This window comes from Ovis aries, chromosome 4, assembly GCF_016772045.2.
Source record: "Ovis aries strain OAR_USU_Benz2616 breed Rambouillet chromosome 4, ARS-UI_Ramb_v3.0, whole genome shotgun sequence".
NCBI classification, from domain to species: Eukaryota; Metazoa; Chordata; class Mammalia; order Artiodactyla; family Bovidae; genus Ovis; species Ovis aries.
This window is the reverse complement of record NC_056057.1, coordinates 88,543,600-88,558,617: the sequence shown is the minus strand read 5'-3', so window position 1 is coordinate 88,558,617 and position 15,018 is coordinate 88,543,600. Positions and strand designations below refer to the sequence as shown.

Genomic DNA, 15,018 nt, shown 5'->3' with positions numbered 1-15,018 from the left:
CCAGGACTAAACTACTCTATATATTGATTTTTTTTTCTTTCTGTATTTTTCCTTGAAAAATGAAGGCTCATAGAAGAATAGGCTTTATCATTCCACATGTAGATTGTATGTTCCATTTCTTTGAATAAAAAGCTAGACTCATAAGTGATCTGCCCAAAGTAACAGTCTTTTTTTTTAAGTGCCAAATAATTCCAAGATTCCGTACACAATTATGTTTTTCAAATATTCAGTAGTGATGATTTTTCATCATAAAATCATGAACTCCTACAGCATGGACTCAATGCAAATAAATCATCATATTCACCTTTCTATTAGAACTGTCTGCCACTGCTCTAATTGAGACTAAACTACAGTATTTAGTAATACATCTGGAGAATTTGTGTTAAAGTATTCTTTGAACAACTTTCTAGTTAGAAAGATTTTATAAAGTGATTTTAAAATGTTTGGGTAAATGAATTCTTGATTTCATGTTACCATTTTCTTTTTCAAATATGGCATGGTTAGAGAATATTGGCTATTTCTTTACTAGAATAATACAGGGTATATTATAGTTTAGACATATTGTGTTATGAAGACAAGTTAAATCTAAATTTTTAAAACTAATCAGAAATTGAGCTTTTGACATTTCATTAACTTTTCTGATTATATATATATTAGCAATGATATATAGCATTTGTAGAAAGTGGCTTAATTTATTAGTAAAACTAATTTCAGAGGTTTTTTGGCTTAAAGGAAGACAAGTCATAGAATGTTATATGGGAATCTGTTTTATTAAATACTCACAGGGGTACTATGTAAAAAAAATAAGCATTTAAAATAATTTTATTTTTATAGGCATTGCAATGTGAACATGTGATGAAATATGAATATCTATTTGAAAATTCAGCAGAAATAAACTTCTTAATTATATGGATTTTTGTTTTGCTTGAAGATGATTTTTACCAAACTTCATTTTACTCAACAAATATGCTGAGATCATTTTATTGGTAATACATGCTATTAAGATCAACATATCTCTACAGAAAAGTTTTTATTTCTGTTGTCAGAGAGTATTATGATGGATCTCATTAAGACTCTGCTTTTCTTTATTCACAAATAAATACTTTAAGGAGCAACTGTGGTATGTGTCCCAGCTGGCTTCTTAGTTAACAGATAACGCTTTTAAGGATCACATTGAGACCATAGAGGTTGTATGATTTTTAATGTTAAATATTGAGATTCTCATATATAACTGTGCTGTAATGGAAGAAAAATGATGACCAGTTTGCCTTGTTGATAATAACTATATTGACTTAAAGGTTTGACTATACCAAAACTCTTTTTATTTTCTTTTTTTTGACATTTTCCCCTAACAACATGGTTATCATGGTACATATTTTAAATATACAAGTAACAGACATGAAGTTCATTGTCTCTTAGCTTTGATATTTGAGGATAGAGCATGACCTAAGAATAGTTAGAAATACACACACAAAAAAATCATAGGTGAACGAAGCACTGATACACATTTAGTTCATTTTGTGCCTTGTTTCCTAGCTGATTCCTATGTTTCTTGGAAGCAAATAGTACTCTTCATTAGAAATAGTCCTAGAAGAGGGATTAATACTTTAAGATTATTGCTCTATGTATACTGATTTATAAAACCAAATGCTTCAGGGCTTTATTCTTATATGTTAAATCCAAGCTTTGTGTCAGTGCTGCTAATTTGTTTGTAAGCAGAGATTTTAAAGTTAAGCAGGCAATTTTTTTGTTCAAAGGGAGCAGTTTCTTAATACCTTTCTTAAGTTGGGTTATTGATGAAAGCAAACACTTTATAATAGTATCTAAGCAGTATCCAAAAATAGTTTACATAAGTATTGTGACACATTGGACATATTTCAATGAAAAAAGTGCTATTTTCAGTGTAAAGTAACATTGGAAATACATGTTTTTCAAATATATTACACACAATAGAATATCTCTCTTATCCTCATTTAAATAATAATCTGGAATCAAATTTAACGTTGATTAGGGAATTTTTTCCCTAGCATCATACTCTAATGCAAAATACTAGAGAATGCAGTGGGCCAAGAGGAGCAACTAGATCTGATAGACAGAGTGCCTGATGAACTATGGACAGAGGTTCGTGACATTGTATAGGAGACAGGGATCAAGACCATCCCCATGGAAAAGAAATGCAAAAAAACAAAATGGCTGTCTGGGAAGCCCTTACAAATAGCTGTGAAAAGAAGAGAAGTGAAAAGCAAAGGAGAATAGGAAAGATATAAGCATCTGAATGCAGAGTTCCAAAGAATAGTAAGGAGAGATAAGAAAGCCTTCCTCAGCGATCAATGCAAAGAAATAGAGGGAAACAACAGAATGGGAAAGACTAGAGATCTCTTCAAGAAATTAGAGATACCAAGGGAACATTTCATGCAAAGATGGTCTTGATAAAGGACAGAAATGGTATGGACCTAAGAGAAGCAGAAGATATTAAGAAGAGGTGGCAAGAATATACAGAAAAACTATACAAAAAAGATCTTCACGACCCAGATGATCATGATGGTGTGATCACTCACCTAGAGCCAGACATCCTGGAATGTGAAGTCAAGTGGGCCTTAGAAAGCATCACTATGAACAAAGCTAGTGGAGGTGATGGGAATTCCAGTTGAGCTATTTCAAATCCTGAAAGATGATGCTGTGGAAGTGCTGCACTCAATATGCCAGCAAATTTGAAAACTCAGCAGTGGCCACAGGACTGGAAAAGGTTGGTTTTCATTCCAATCCCAAAGAAAGGCAGTGCCAAAGAATGCTCAAACTACCGCACAATTGCACTCATCTCACATGCTAATAAAGTAATGCTCAAAATTCTCCAAGCCAGGCTTCAGCAATACATGAACCATGAACTTCCAGATGTTCAAGCTGGATTTAGAAAAAGCAGAGGAACCAGAGATCAAATAGCCAACATCCACTGGATCATGGAAAAAGCAAGAGAGTTCCAGAAAAACATCTATTTCTGCTTTATTGACTATGCCAAAGTTTTTGACTGTGTGGATCACAATAAACTGTGGGAAATTCTGAAAGAGATGGGAATACCAGACCACCTGACTTGCCTCTTAAGAAACCTGTATGCAGGTCAAGAAGCAACAATTAGAACTGGACATGGAACAACATACTGGTTCCAAATAGGAAAAGGAGTATGTCAAGGCTGTATATTGTCACCCTGCTTATTTAACTTATATGCAGAGTACATCATGAGAAACGCTGGGCTGGAAGAAGCACAAGGTGGAATCAAGATTGCCGGGAGAAATATCAATAACCTCAGATATGCAGATGACGCCACCCTTATGGCAGAAAGTGAAGAGGAACTGAAAAGCCTCTTGATGAAAGTGAAAGAGGAGAGTGAAAAAGTTGGCTTAAAGCTCAACATTCAGAAAACGAAGATCATGGCATCTGGTCCCATCACTTCATGGCAAATAGATGAGGAAACAGTGTCAGATTTTATTTTGGGGGGCTCCAAAATCACTGCAGATGGTGACTGCAGCCATGAAATTAAAAGACGCTTGCTCCTTGGAAGAAAAGTTATGATCAACCTAGATAGCATATTCAAAAGCAGAGACATTACTTTGCCAACAAAGATCCATCTAGTCAAGACTATGGTTTTTCCAGTAGTCATGTATGGATGTGAGAGTTGGACTCTGAAGAAAGCTGAGTGCCAAAAATTGATGCTTTTGAACTGTGGTGTTGGAGAAGACTCTTGAGAGTCCCTTGGACTGCAAGGAGATCCAACTGGTCCATTCTAAAGGAGGTCAGTCCTGGGTGTTCTTTGGAAGGACTGATGCTAAAGCTGAAACTCCAGTACTTTGGCCACCTCAAGCGAAGAGTTGACTCATTGGAAAAGACTCTGATGCTGGGAGGGATTGGGGGCAGGAGGAGAAGGGAACGACAGAGGATGAGATGGCTGGATGGCATCACGGACTCGATGGATGTGAGTCTGAGTGAACTCCGGGAGATGGTGATGGACAGGGAGGCCTGGTGTGCTGCAATTCATGGGGTCTCAAAGAGTTGGACACGACTGAGCAACTGAACTGAAGAGAACGCATTATGAATCTGATTGTGAAAACTGCTGATATGTATGCCTTTTCTATCCATTTTGGTTTCTTGGGGGGCACACCATGAAATTTGCGGGCTCTTAGTTCCCCAACCAGAGGTCCAACCTGAATCCCCTGCAGTAGATTCTCAGAGCCCTAACTACTGGACCACCAAGGAAGTCCCTCCATAAGGATGAGAAAGCATGATTTTGTTTAAAACTAAATTCTGTAGGTAGACGAAAATGAATAATGTTTAAAGCCCCACCAAAACTAAAACAAAAGACTTGCTTTTGCTTTGCTCTTAAAGCCTCTCTAAATAAGATGGAAAAAAAAAATCATTCATTAAAGAATGTTGCTCTCCTGCTGTGTGATACTTACTTTATTGGGTAACATTATATAAATTGTCACATGGAACCCAGTTAAATGTCTGTTCCCATTTTGCCTGTTGTTTGGCAGGTCTGATATACATACTCTTAACTTTTTTTTTTTTTTGAGATAATCATGTATTTAGAGGAGCTAATATTGACTCAACAGGCTACAGAATATTTGGGGAGAATACAACTGCAGAGCAGATCCACTCCCCGCACCCCAGCCCCTCTATAGTATACCAGCCAAGGTACTGTCTCTCTCCTGGATGACAAATACATCTCTTGGATAATATTCTCTATACCTTTATAGGGTAGAATCAGATTTCATAAAGCATTAAAAAAATTTTTCCAGAGTTCAGATTCACATAGCAATAGAATATTAATAATAGACTTTTGAAAGTTCTATGGTATTTGTTCTTTATTTTTTTATTTTTTTTATTTTTTTTATTTTTTAAATTTTAAAATCTTTAATTCTTACATGCATTCCCAAACATGAACCCCCCTCCCACCTCCCTCCCCATAACATCTTTCTGGGTCATCCCCATGCACCAGCCCCAAGCATGCTGCATCCTGCGTCAGACATAGACTGGCGATTCAATTCACATGATAGTATACATGTTAGAATGTCATTCTCCCAAATCATCCCACCCTCTCCCTCTCCCTCTGAGTCCAAAAAGTCCGTTATACACATCTGTGTCTCTTTCCCTGTCTTGCATACAGGGTCGTCATTGCTATCTTCCTAAATTCCATATATATGTGTTAGTATACTGTATTGGTGTTTTTCTTTCTGGCTTACTTCACTCTGTATAATCGGCTCCAGTTTCATCCATCTCATCAGAACTGATTCAAATGAATTCTTTTTAACTGCTGAGTAATACTCCATTGTGTATATGTACCACAGCTTTCTTATCCATTCATCTGCTGATGGACATCTAGGTTGTTTCCATGTCCTGGCTATTATAAACAGTGCTGCGATGAACATTGGGGTACATGTGTCTCTTTCAATTCTGGTTTCCTCGGTGTGTATGCCCAGAAGTGGGATTGCTGGGTCATAAGGTAGTTCTATTTGCAATTTTTTAAGGAATCTCCACACTGTTCTCCATAGTGGCTGTACTAGTTTGCATTCCCACCAACAGTGTAGGAGGGTTCCCTTTTCTCCACACCCTCTCCAGCATTTATTGCTTGCAGATTTTTGGATCGCAGCCATTCTGACTGGTGTGAAGTGGTACCTTATTGTGGTTTTGATTTGCATTTCTCTAATAATGAGTGATGTTGAGCATCTTTTCATGGGTTTGTTAGCCATCCGTATGTCTTCTTTGGAGAAATGTCTATTTAGTTCTTTGGCCCATTTTTTGATTGGGTCGTTTATTTTTCTGGAATTGAGCTGCATAAGTTGCTTGTATATTTTTGAGATTAGTTGTTTGTCAGTTGCTTCATTTGCTATGATTTTCTCCCATTCAGAAGGCTGTCTTTTCACCTTGCTTATATTTTCCTTTGTTGTGCAGAAGCTTTTAATTTTAATTAGATCCCATTTGTTTATTTTTGCTTTTATTTCCAGAATTCTGGGAGGTGGATCATAGAGGATCCTGCTGTGATTTATGTCTGAGAGTGTTTTGCCTATGTTCTCCTCTAGGAGTTTTATAGTTTCTGATCTTACATTTAGATCTTTAATCGATTTTGAGTTTATTTTTGTGTGCGGTGTTAGAAAGTGATCTAGTTTCATTCTTTTACAAGTGGTTGACCAGTTTTCCCAGCACCACTTGTTAAAGAGATTGTCTTTACTCCATTGTATATTCTTGCCTCCTTTGTCAAAGATAAGGTGTCCATATGTGTGTGGATTTATCTCTGGGCTTTCTATTTTGTTCCATTGATCTATATGTCTGTCTTTGTGCCAGTACCATACTGTCTTGATGACTGTGGCTTTGTAGTAGAGCCTGAAGTCAGGCAAGTTGATTCCTCCAGTTCCATTCTTCTTTCTCAAGATTGCTTTGGCTATTCGAGGTTTTTTGTATTTCCATACAAATCTTGAAATTATTTGTTCTAGTTCTGTGAAAAATGTGGCTGGTAGCTTGATAGGGATTGCATTGAATTTGTAAATTGCTTTGGGTAGTATACTCATTTTCACTATATTGATTCTTCCAATCCATGAACATGGTATATTTCTCCATCTATTAGTGTCCTCTTTGATTTCTTTCATCAGTGTTTTATAGTTTTCTATATATAGGTCTTTAGTTTCTTTAGGTAGATATGTTCCTAAGTATTTTATTCTTTTCGTTGCAATGGTGAATGGAATTGTTTCCTTAATTTCTTTTTCTACTTTCTCATTATTCGTGTATAGGAATGCAAGGGATTTCTGTGTGTTGATTTTATATCCTGCAACTTTACTATATTCATTGATTAGCTCTAGTAATTTTCTGGCGGAGTCTTTAGGGTTTTCCATGTAGAGGATCATGTCATCTGCAAACAGTGAGAGTTTTACTTCTTCTTTTCCAATTTGGATTCCTTTTATTTCTTTTTCTGCTCTGATTGCTGTGGCCAAAACTTCCAGAACTATGTTGAATAGTAGCGGTGAAAGTGGACACCCTTGTCTTGTTCCTGACTTTAGGGGAAATGCTTTCAATTTTTCACCATTGAGGATAATGTTTGCTGTGGGTTTGTCATAGATAGCTTTTATTATGTTGAGGTATGTTCCTTCTATTCCTGCTTTCTGGAGAGTTTTTATCATAAATGGATGTTGAATTTTGTCAAAGGCCTTCTCTGCATCTATTGAGATAATCATATGGTTTTTATTTTTCAATTTGTTAATGTGGTGAATTACATTGATTGATTTGCGGATATTGAAGAATCCTTGCATCCCTGGGATAAAGCCCACAAGAAGTAAGTGACACTTACTTAGAAGTAAGTGACAAGTAAATAACTCTCAAGGATTTAATTAACACTATTGCCACTGTATGTCGAATAGATTTAGTCCTATCAGGCATACCATCTCCTTTTACAGAACTATGCAGTTATAATTAATGTTCATGGTAATGACCCTGAGATACTTATAGGGTCCTATTTTAAATCATTAAGGAATGATCAAATTATATTTTATGACTATTTGAAGTCAAGTCAACCTACTGTATATAAATTCTTTAAAAATTCATTATAGATTTATATATAGTCTCCCTAGAATAACTCATTTTTCAGTAATTAAGCATTTCTATATGTGTAATGAAATGAATTTTTTGCCTAATATACATTAAATGTAACTTTAGTATATTTTTCTGAAATTAAAAAAATTACTGCATTTTTATCCATAAAAGAGATAATTTATAGCCTAACACTCAACATTAAAAACAAAACGCCATACTCTGAATTCAGCAGTAGTACTCAGCATAAAGATGAGTCCAAAGAGAATGCATTTTCACTTTTATAGATGCTTTCTAATAAATGGACTACCTGATTATAACCAATCATTCAAATGATTTGTGCTCCTTTTTCCTTACTCTCTCTACACCTCAGTCATCCCCAGATAAGACCACCCCCCTTCAAAGAATTTAGACTGCTCTAAATACCAGACTTGAGAATAGCTTTGAAAACTAGAAAACCCATTTAACCATTAAGCTTATAGAAATCCGCCATAGTACTCACGATAAAGTGACAAGACATCCTCATCTTTGCTCTACAGGAATTCAGCTTAATCATGCCAGAAATATTATTTATGGAGCTGTAATATCCACATCCTTCAAATCCTTAATAAATGTCATCTTTTTTTCTAATTATAAAATTAAGATGAGGAGACTTGCCCGGTGGTGCAGTGGTTAAGACTCCATGCTTCCAATGCAAGGAGCACAGGTTTGATCCCTGGTCTAGGAACTAAGATCCCACATGCTGCATGCCGGGGGCAGGTTAGTAGGATGAGTTCTCATACATTGTTAATGGTAATGCAAATTGTACAGCACTTTGGAAAACAATTTGGCAGTTTCTATAGTTAAACACACTTTCACTATAACTCAGTAATCCCAATCCTAGATATTTACTCTGGAGAAATGAAAATATGTGCCCACACAAGGACTTAAATGTGAATGGTTATGCGAGCATATGAAATCACTTCAATCATGTCCAGCTCTTTGTGACTCCATGGACTATAGCCTGCCAGGCTCCTCTGTCCATAGAATTCTCCAGGCAAGTATACTGGAATGGGTTGCCATGCTCTCCTCCAGGAGGTCTTCCCAACCCAGGGATCAAACCTTCATCTCCTTTCGGCTCCCGCATTACAGGTGGATTCTTTACTGCCGAGCCACTGGGAAAGTCCAAATGTGACTGATTATAGCAGCCTTTATTTATGATAGCCATACCTGTGGAAACAAATGTCTACCAACTGGTGAAAGATAAATACATTGAAGTCATACATTGAAATAAGAAGGAATAAACACCTGATAGAGACAAAAGCTGAATCTCAAAAACTTTATACTAAGTGAAAGATGCTAGACACAAAAGGCTACATAGTGTACAATTCCACTTACATGACCTTCTGGAAAACTGAACTCTAAGGTCAGATCTGTGGTTGCAGAGCTGGGGGTGTGGGGAAAAGACTAATTGTAAAAAGGCATAAAGAAACCTTTGGATGAGGAGTGGAGATGTTCTATGAATTCATTGTGGTGGTTACATTCCTTCTATGTCAACTTTCATCAAATTATATATCTAAAATGGGTGAATTTTACTTTAAGTACACTAACAATAAACCTTACTTAAATGGTAACCAAAAAAATGACATGATTAATGTAGAAATTGTGAAAATGCAGAAAGACATTAAGAAAATGAAATTCATCCTTAATCTCATCACCCAGGTATTAATTTTCAGGTGTAACATTTTGATATATCTTTCTGGATTTTTTTTGCCGTACATACCTTATGAGTCCACATGACAGCTTTTTAAAACCTTAGCGTCATTATAATTTCCATGTCATTCTTTTTGGCATCACTCTTAATGACAACCTAATCAACTAAGACTCCTCGGTTCTTAGTTGGGTTGTGACAATTTACTCTTGACTGACATTGGTGAACATCTTTTTTCTTCATTCTCCCCTGAATTTTACATGTGTCTCTTATACTAAGAATCTAATTTTATACCAGTAAAAAAGCAGCTAGATGATGATTATTGATACCTAATTCTAAGAAGGCATGATTATAGTGAAAAAGGTTAGATTTGAAATTAAGTTTAATGATTTCTTATTTAGTATTAGTTATTGCTTCCAATATCTTTTATTTCTGTTCATTTCTTATGTAAAATTTTTGTCTAATAGGAAAGCTAAAGGAAGAAACTGTCATATTTTCCCTCATAGCATTGGTAACATTTACATTATACAGAAATGTTTACTTCTGTTGAATATAATTTTTTTTATATTGAGACAAAAACTCTAATGAGGAATTCCTTTCTAGAAATGTTTGATCAGAGATGACTTCTTCCGTGCATGTTCTATTGAATTCTTACAGTACAGTAGCCCATAATGCCTCAAGGCCCAACATTCACATGCTTACCTTGGTTCCAATCTTGAATTGTCTTTTATTCTATTCTTCACCACATCCTCCAATATACCCACGTGCATCCACCCACCCCTTTGCTTTCTCTTTTCACAGAGATCATACCTTTTCATTTCAAATGTGTCGAGGCATCATTTTGAATGAAGTTGCTGCTGACAGTATTACCCCTTATGCAGAACCTTCGCCATCAGCCAGACTTACACTTGTTTGTGGTGTTGATGGTTTGTGTATCACTCTTCACTTTCGCTTCTGTCTGACCAGCATGCTAAGTGAGACAGGTTGAAGAAGCAGCCTGCGGTCACAGGCAGAAGTTACTCCAGATGCCCTCTTGACTCCTTGGCAGCTGTTTGCTGCGCATCTTGCTGGTAAATTTGTACAGAGAGCATCTGTCATGTCCACAGTATATATAGCTCTTGGGGTCATTGCTGTTAACCCTGTAATAAGCACTGGGGTGTGTGCCTTTCAGAAGAGGAAAATTGCATAGGAAAGACAGGAAGAGAGCAACTAAACACCTATCGCTGGAACCATAGAAGAGAAATTAGAGGCTGGAGCAAAGGTGGGGCAGAGGGTTTTCAGGGGCCCTCAGGAGGCGGAGAGTGAGCAGGTGAGAACAGTACTGACGGATGTCTCTGAGAGTCTCTAACTGCATCAGTACTACATGCAGACGCACAGATGACAGGGTATCCAGAGTATTACAAAACTGAATACAAGTTTGCAAAATACTCCCATTAACTAATGTGTCTGAGAGAAAGAAACTGCGTCATTGATTTGGGCAGGACTGGCGATGTTTTCTAGGCAGGAGCCTAGGATTTATGTCAACTTTTAGTCATTCCATTTCTGTTTGTGTGTGTGTGTGTGTGTGTGTGTGTTTTTCTGAAAATTTAGAAATACAGGGAATAAAACAGAAAATTAAATTTTCCATAATCCCACGATTCAAAGGCACTATTACTAAAAATTTTGAAATATCTATTTCATATATTTCTTTTACAAATTTCAAGTCTCTTAAGTATTTATATGGTTTTGAAACTGGTTTTTTTTTTCAGAAAACATTATATCATGAGATATTCTTTATGTTATTAATTTTATCAAAAATATTTTTTCAGAGGCAGCATAGTATTTCTATGTGTTTTCCAGCATTTATTAAACAATTCACCTACTGTTGGACACTGTTACCTTTTTTCATAATATGAATAATACTGTTCTATATATCCATGTAACATATGTATACATGTGTGTGTCTGTTTCCCTAATTCCACCATGTGGGGGGCTATTTTTGTATCAGTTAAGTTCAGTCACTCAGTTGTGTCTGACTGTTTGCGACCCCATGGACTGCAGCACGCCAGGCCTCCCTGTCCCTCACCAGGCCCTGGAGTTTACTCAAACTCATGCCCATTAAGTTGGTGATGCCAGCCAACCATCTCATCCTCTGTCATCCCCTTCTCCTCCCACCTTCAATCTTTCCCAGCATCAAGGTCTTTTCCAATGAGTCAGCTTTTCGCATCAGGTGGCCAAAGTATTAGAGCTTCAGCTTCATCACCAGTCCTTCCAATGAATATTCAGGACTGATTTCCTTTAGGATGGACTGGATAAATCTCCTTGCAGTCCAAGGGACTCTCAAGAGTCTTCTCCAACACCACAGTTCAAAAGCATCAATTTTTGAATGCTCAGCTTTCTTTATGGTCCAGCTCTCACATCCATACATGACTACTGGAAAAACCATAGCTTTGCCTAGATGGACCTTTGTTGGCAAAGTAATGTCTCTGCTTTTTAATATGCTGTCTAGGTTGGTCATAACTTTTCTTCCAAGGAGCAAGCATCTTTTAATTTCATGGCTGCAATCACCATCTGCAGTGATTTTGGAGCCCCAAAAAATAAGGTCTGTCACTGTTTCCTCTGTTTCCCCATCTATTTTCCCATGAAATGATGGGACCAGATGCCATGATCTTCGTTTTCTGAATGTTGAGTTTTAAGCCTTTTTACTCTCCTCTTTAACTTTCATCAAGAGGCTCTTTAGTTCTTCTTCCATTTCTGCTATAAGGGTGGTGTCATCTGCATATCTGAGATTATTGATATTTCTCCCAGCAATCTTGATTCTAGCTTGTGCTTCATCCAGCCCAGCATTTCTCATGATGTACTCTGCATATAAGTTAAATAAGCAGGGTGAGAATATAACAGTCTTGACATACTCTTTTTCCTATTTGGAACCAGTCTGTTGTTCCATGTCCATTCTAATTGTTGTTTCCTGACCTGCACGCAGATTTCTCAAGAGGCAGGTCAGGTGGTCTGGTATTCCCATCTCTTTTAAGATTTCCCACAGTTTTTTGTGAGCCACACAGTCAAAGGCTTTGGCATAGTCAATAAAGCAGAAATAGATGTTTTTCTGGAACTCTCTTACTTTTTCAATGATCCATTGGGTGTTAGCAGTTTGATCTCTGGTTCCTCTGCCTTTTCTAAATCCAGCTTGAACATCTGGAAGTTCACTGTTCACATATTGTTCAAGCCTGGCTTGGAGAATTTTGAGCATTGCTTTACTAGCGTGTGAGATGAGTGCAATTGTGCGGTAGTTTGAGCATTCTTTGGCACTGCCTTTCTTTGGGATTGGAATGAAAACTGACCTTTTCCAGTCCCATGGGCACTGCTGAGTTTTCATATTTGCTGCATATTGAGTGCAGCACTTACAGAGCATCACCTTTTAGGATTTGAGATAGCTTAACTGGAGTTCCATCATCTCCACTAGCTTTGTTGGTAGTGATGCTTCCTAAGGCCCACTTGACTTCACATTCCAGGATGTCTGGCTCTAGGTGAAGTGATCACACCATCGTGATTATCTGGGTTATGATATGGTGATGTCTTTTGTACAGTTCTTCTGTGTATTCTTGCCACTTCTTCTTGATATCTTCTGCTTCTGTTAGGTCCAGACCATTTTTATCCTTTATTGAGCCCTTCTTTGCATGTCATGTTTTTCTACAATAAGGTGGTCTTATTTTACACTCCATGAGCAGTGAATAGGAAAGCCCATCATTTCAGCACCCCTTAGCCAATATCTCATATCTTTTTTAAAAGGGGGCAAAAAGTATGTTTGCTATTTTTGCAAAGGATAATTATTTTCATAAAACAGAAGCTAAAATTTCAAGCTAAGATTTCAATTTTAAAAGTCAAGAGAAAGTCTAAAGACTTTAAGACCGTCAACAAACTGTTGGCTAAAGGGCTTTTTTTAATCATTCAGAATTGTATATACTTTAGATTAGTTTAAATACCCTCTATAATGTTAAATCTTGACTACAGAAAAAGGAATTGTGATAAAATATTGAAAAATCATACTTTAATTTATTTTTATTTTATTTTATTTATTTTATTTTTTTATTTATTTATATTTTTTTATTTTTTAAATTTTAATATCTTTAATTCTTACATGCGTTCCCAAACATGAACCCCCCTCCCACCTCCCTCCCCATAACATCTCTCTGGGTCATCCCCATGCACCAGCCCCAAGCATGCTGCATCCTGCATCAGACATAGACTGGCGATTCAATTTAAAAATTAGGTCTCTGTCACATTTTTTAACTTCTAAAATGTTTTCCACTTTTGTGGGACGCATGTGATATAATTTTAAATATCTCTCCATGACGTGCTCATACTTGATTAATATTTAATTTCTTCCCTTTCCTCCTCAATCCTTAAACCTACATCTGTGTATTCAGTAAGAACAAAAGTTCTGTTCTCCAGTGATTAACTACTTGAATCATTTCAATTCAGGTTACTAACAGCAATGCACAGTTAAACAAGTCTTGGTTGAAACCATTGTTGAATTATACAATGTCACTTTCATTAGTATCTGAGTTTCATAGTTAGGAAAATTTGCACGAAGAAGCTCGCATGTCAGATAAATATCCTAGTAACAGGGCTTGGATCTTAGCAATCATCACATATAGTTCTTTGATTTGATAGTTGAGGAACTGGAAACTGAGATCGGTACAGGCACATCTTGGGGACACTCAGCTGGAAAGAGACTCTTCATCCTGGGTTCTGGACTCTGCAGCCGGCTCCCTGCCAGGACACACTCCTCAGCCTCTGTCACCTGCGAGCTGAAACATCTGGTACCCTAGCCTCAATTCATAGCATACGTCTCTCCTGAGAAATATGTGTAAGAATACAATTCCTACTGCTTCGTTGATTATCCTTTCTAACTCCAACTTCACTCAGTTTGTGGAGAGAACTGACAAATTGATAAGCCACATATATCAATTCCCTTTCAAGAGCCTTAGAACAGACTCAGTCATTGTGTAACACAGAAGTTGTGTGCTGTCACAGGTTCCAACTGAACTAAGCTTTGCAGGCTGCTCTTGAGAATAAATGCCTATGGAATAAATATGATTATGTGGCACCACACCATTATTCATAAGATATTTTTGTTTTTCTTACCAGATATCTGTATGCCCTTGGGCAGAAGGTTTGGAAAAGATGGAAAAAACGTTACTTTGTTCTTGTTCAGGTAAGTACACTTTTTTCCTGTCATATAATCACTGTAAGCCAATCAAACTTTTATTTGGGTTGTATCTGTCAGTATCTACTGTATTGGAAATTAAAACTGAAAAATTAAGAAAATATTTAATTCATTTAAAAATGAAAGTAGTAAGGCCGTTCCAATGCAACTAACCTTTTTATTTAAAATAAGTATTTTTTCAAGCCAAACATTTTAGTGAGCTAAATGGCATTATTTTATGCTTTTGTGCACCTCTTCAATGTCTGGCTTAATAAAAATAGAATGCAGCTGTATTTTCAAATCAGCTTCTGCCTGCAATCTGTTGCAGTCTCAGGTGAAATTTAGCCTCTGGAAAACTCCACTATATGCTCTTGAGAGAGTAAGTGTGAAACGGGCGAAGATGTTTAAACATAGTTTTAAAAATGGTTTTGACCTCAAAAGTCCCCTGAAAGGATTTTGAAGATCCTCGGGATCCCAAGACCATACCTTGAGAACCACTGCATTATTCTGATATTTTATAAATAAAACTTAATTCATTAAAACATGCCTTTTTTAAAAAAATGTATCATAT

At 36.6% G+C, this 15,018-nt stretch overlaps 1 protein-coding gene across 11 annotated transcripts in view; it reads left to right on the top strand.

Annotated features, from left to right (window-relative positions):
* The window catches only part of CADPS2 (calcium dependent secretion activator 2), a 574,734-nt gene that overhangs the window by 357,376 nt on the left and 202,340 nt on the right, over nucleotides 1-15,018 (top strand). For all 11 annotated transcript variants that reach the window (XM_060414820.1, XM_060414821.1, XM_012177054.4 and 8 more), the window contains exon 9: nucleotides 14,390-14,456. In XM_060414820.1, the coding sequence (XP_060270803.1) occupies nucleotides 14,390-14,456 (67 nt within the window). The remainder of the gene's footprint in view (nucleotides 1-14,389; nucleotides 14,457-15,018) is intronic.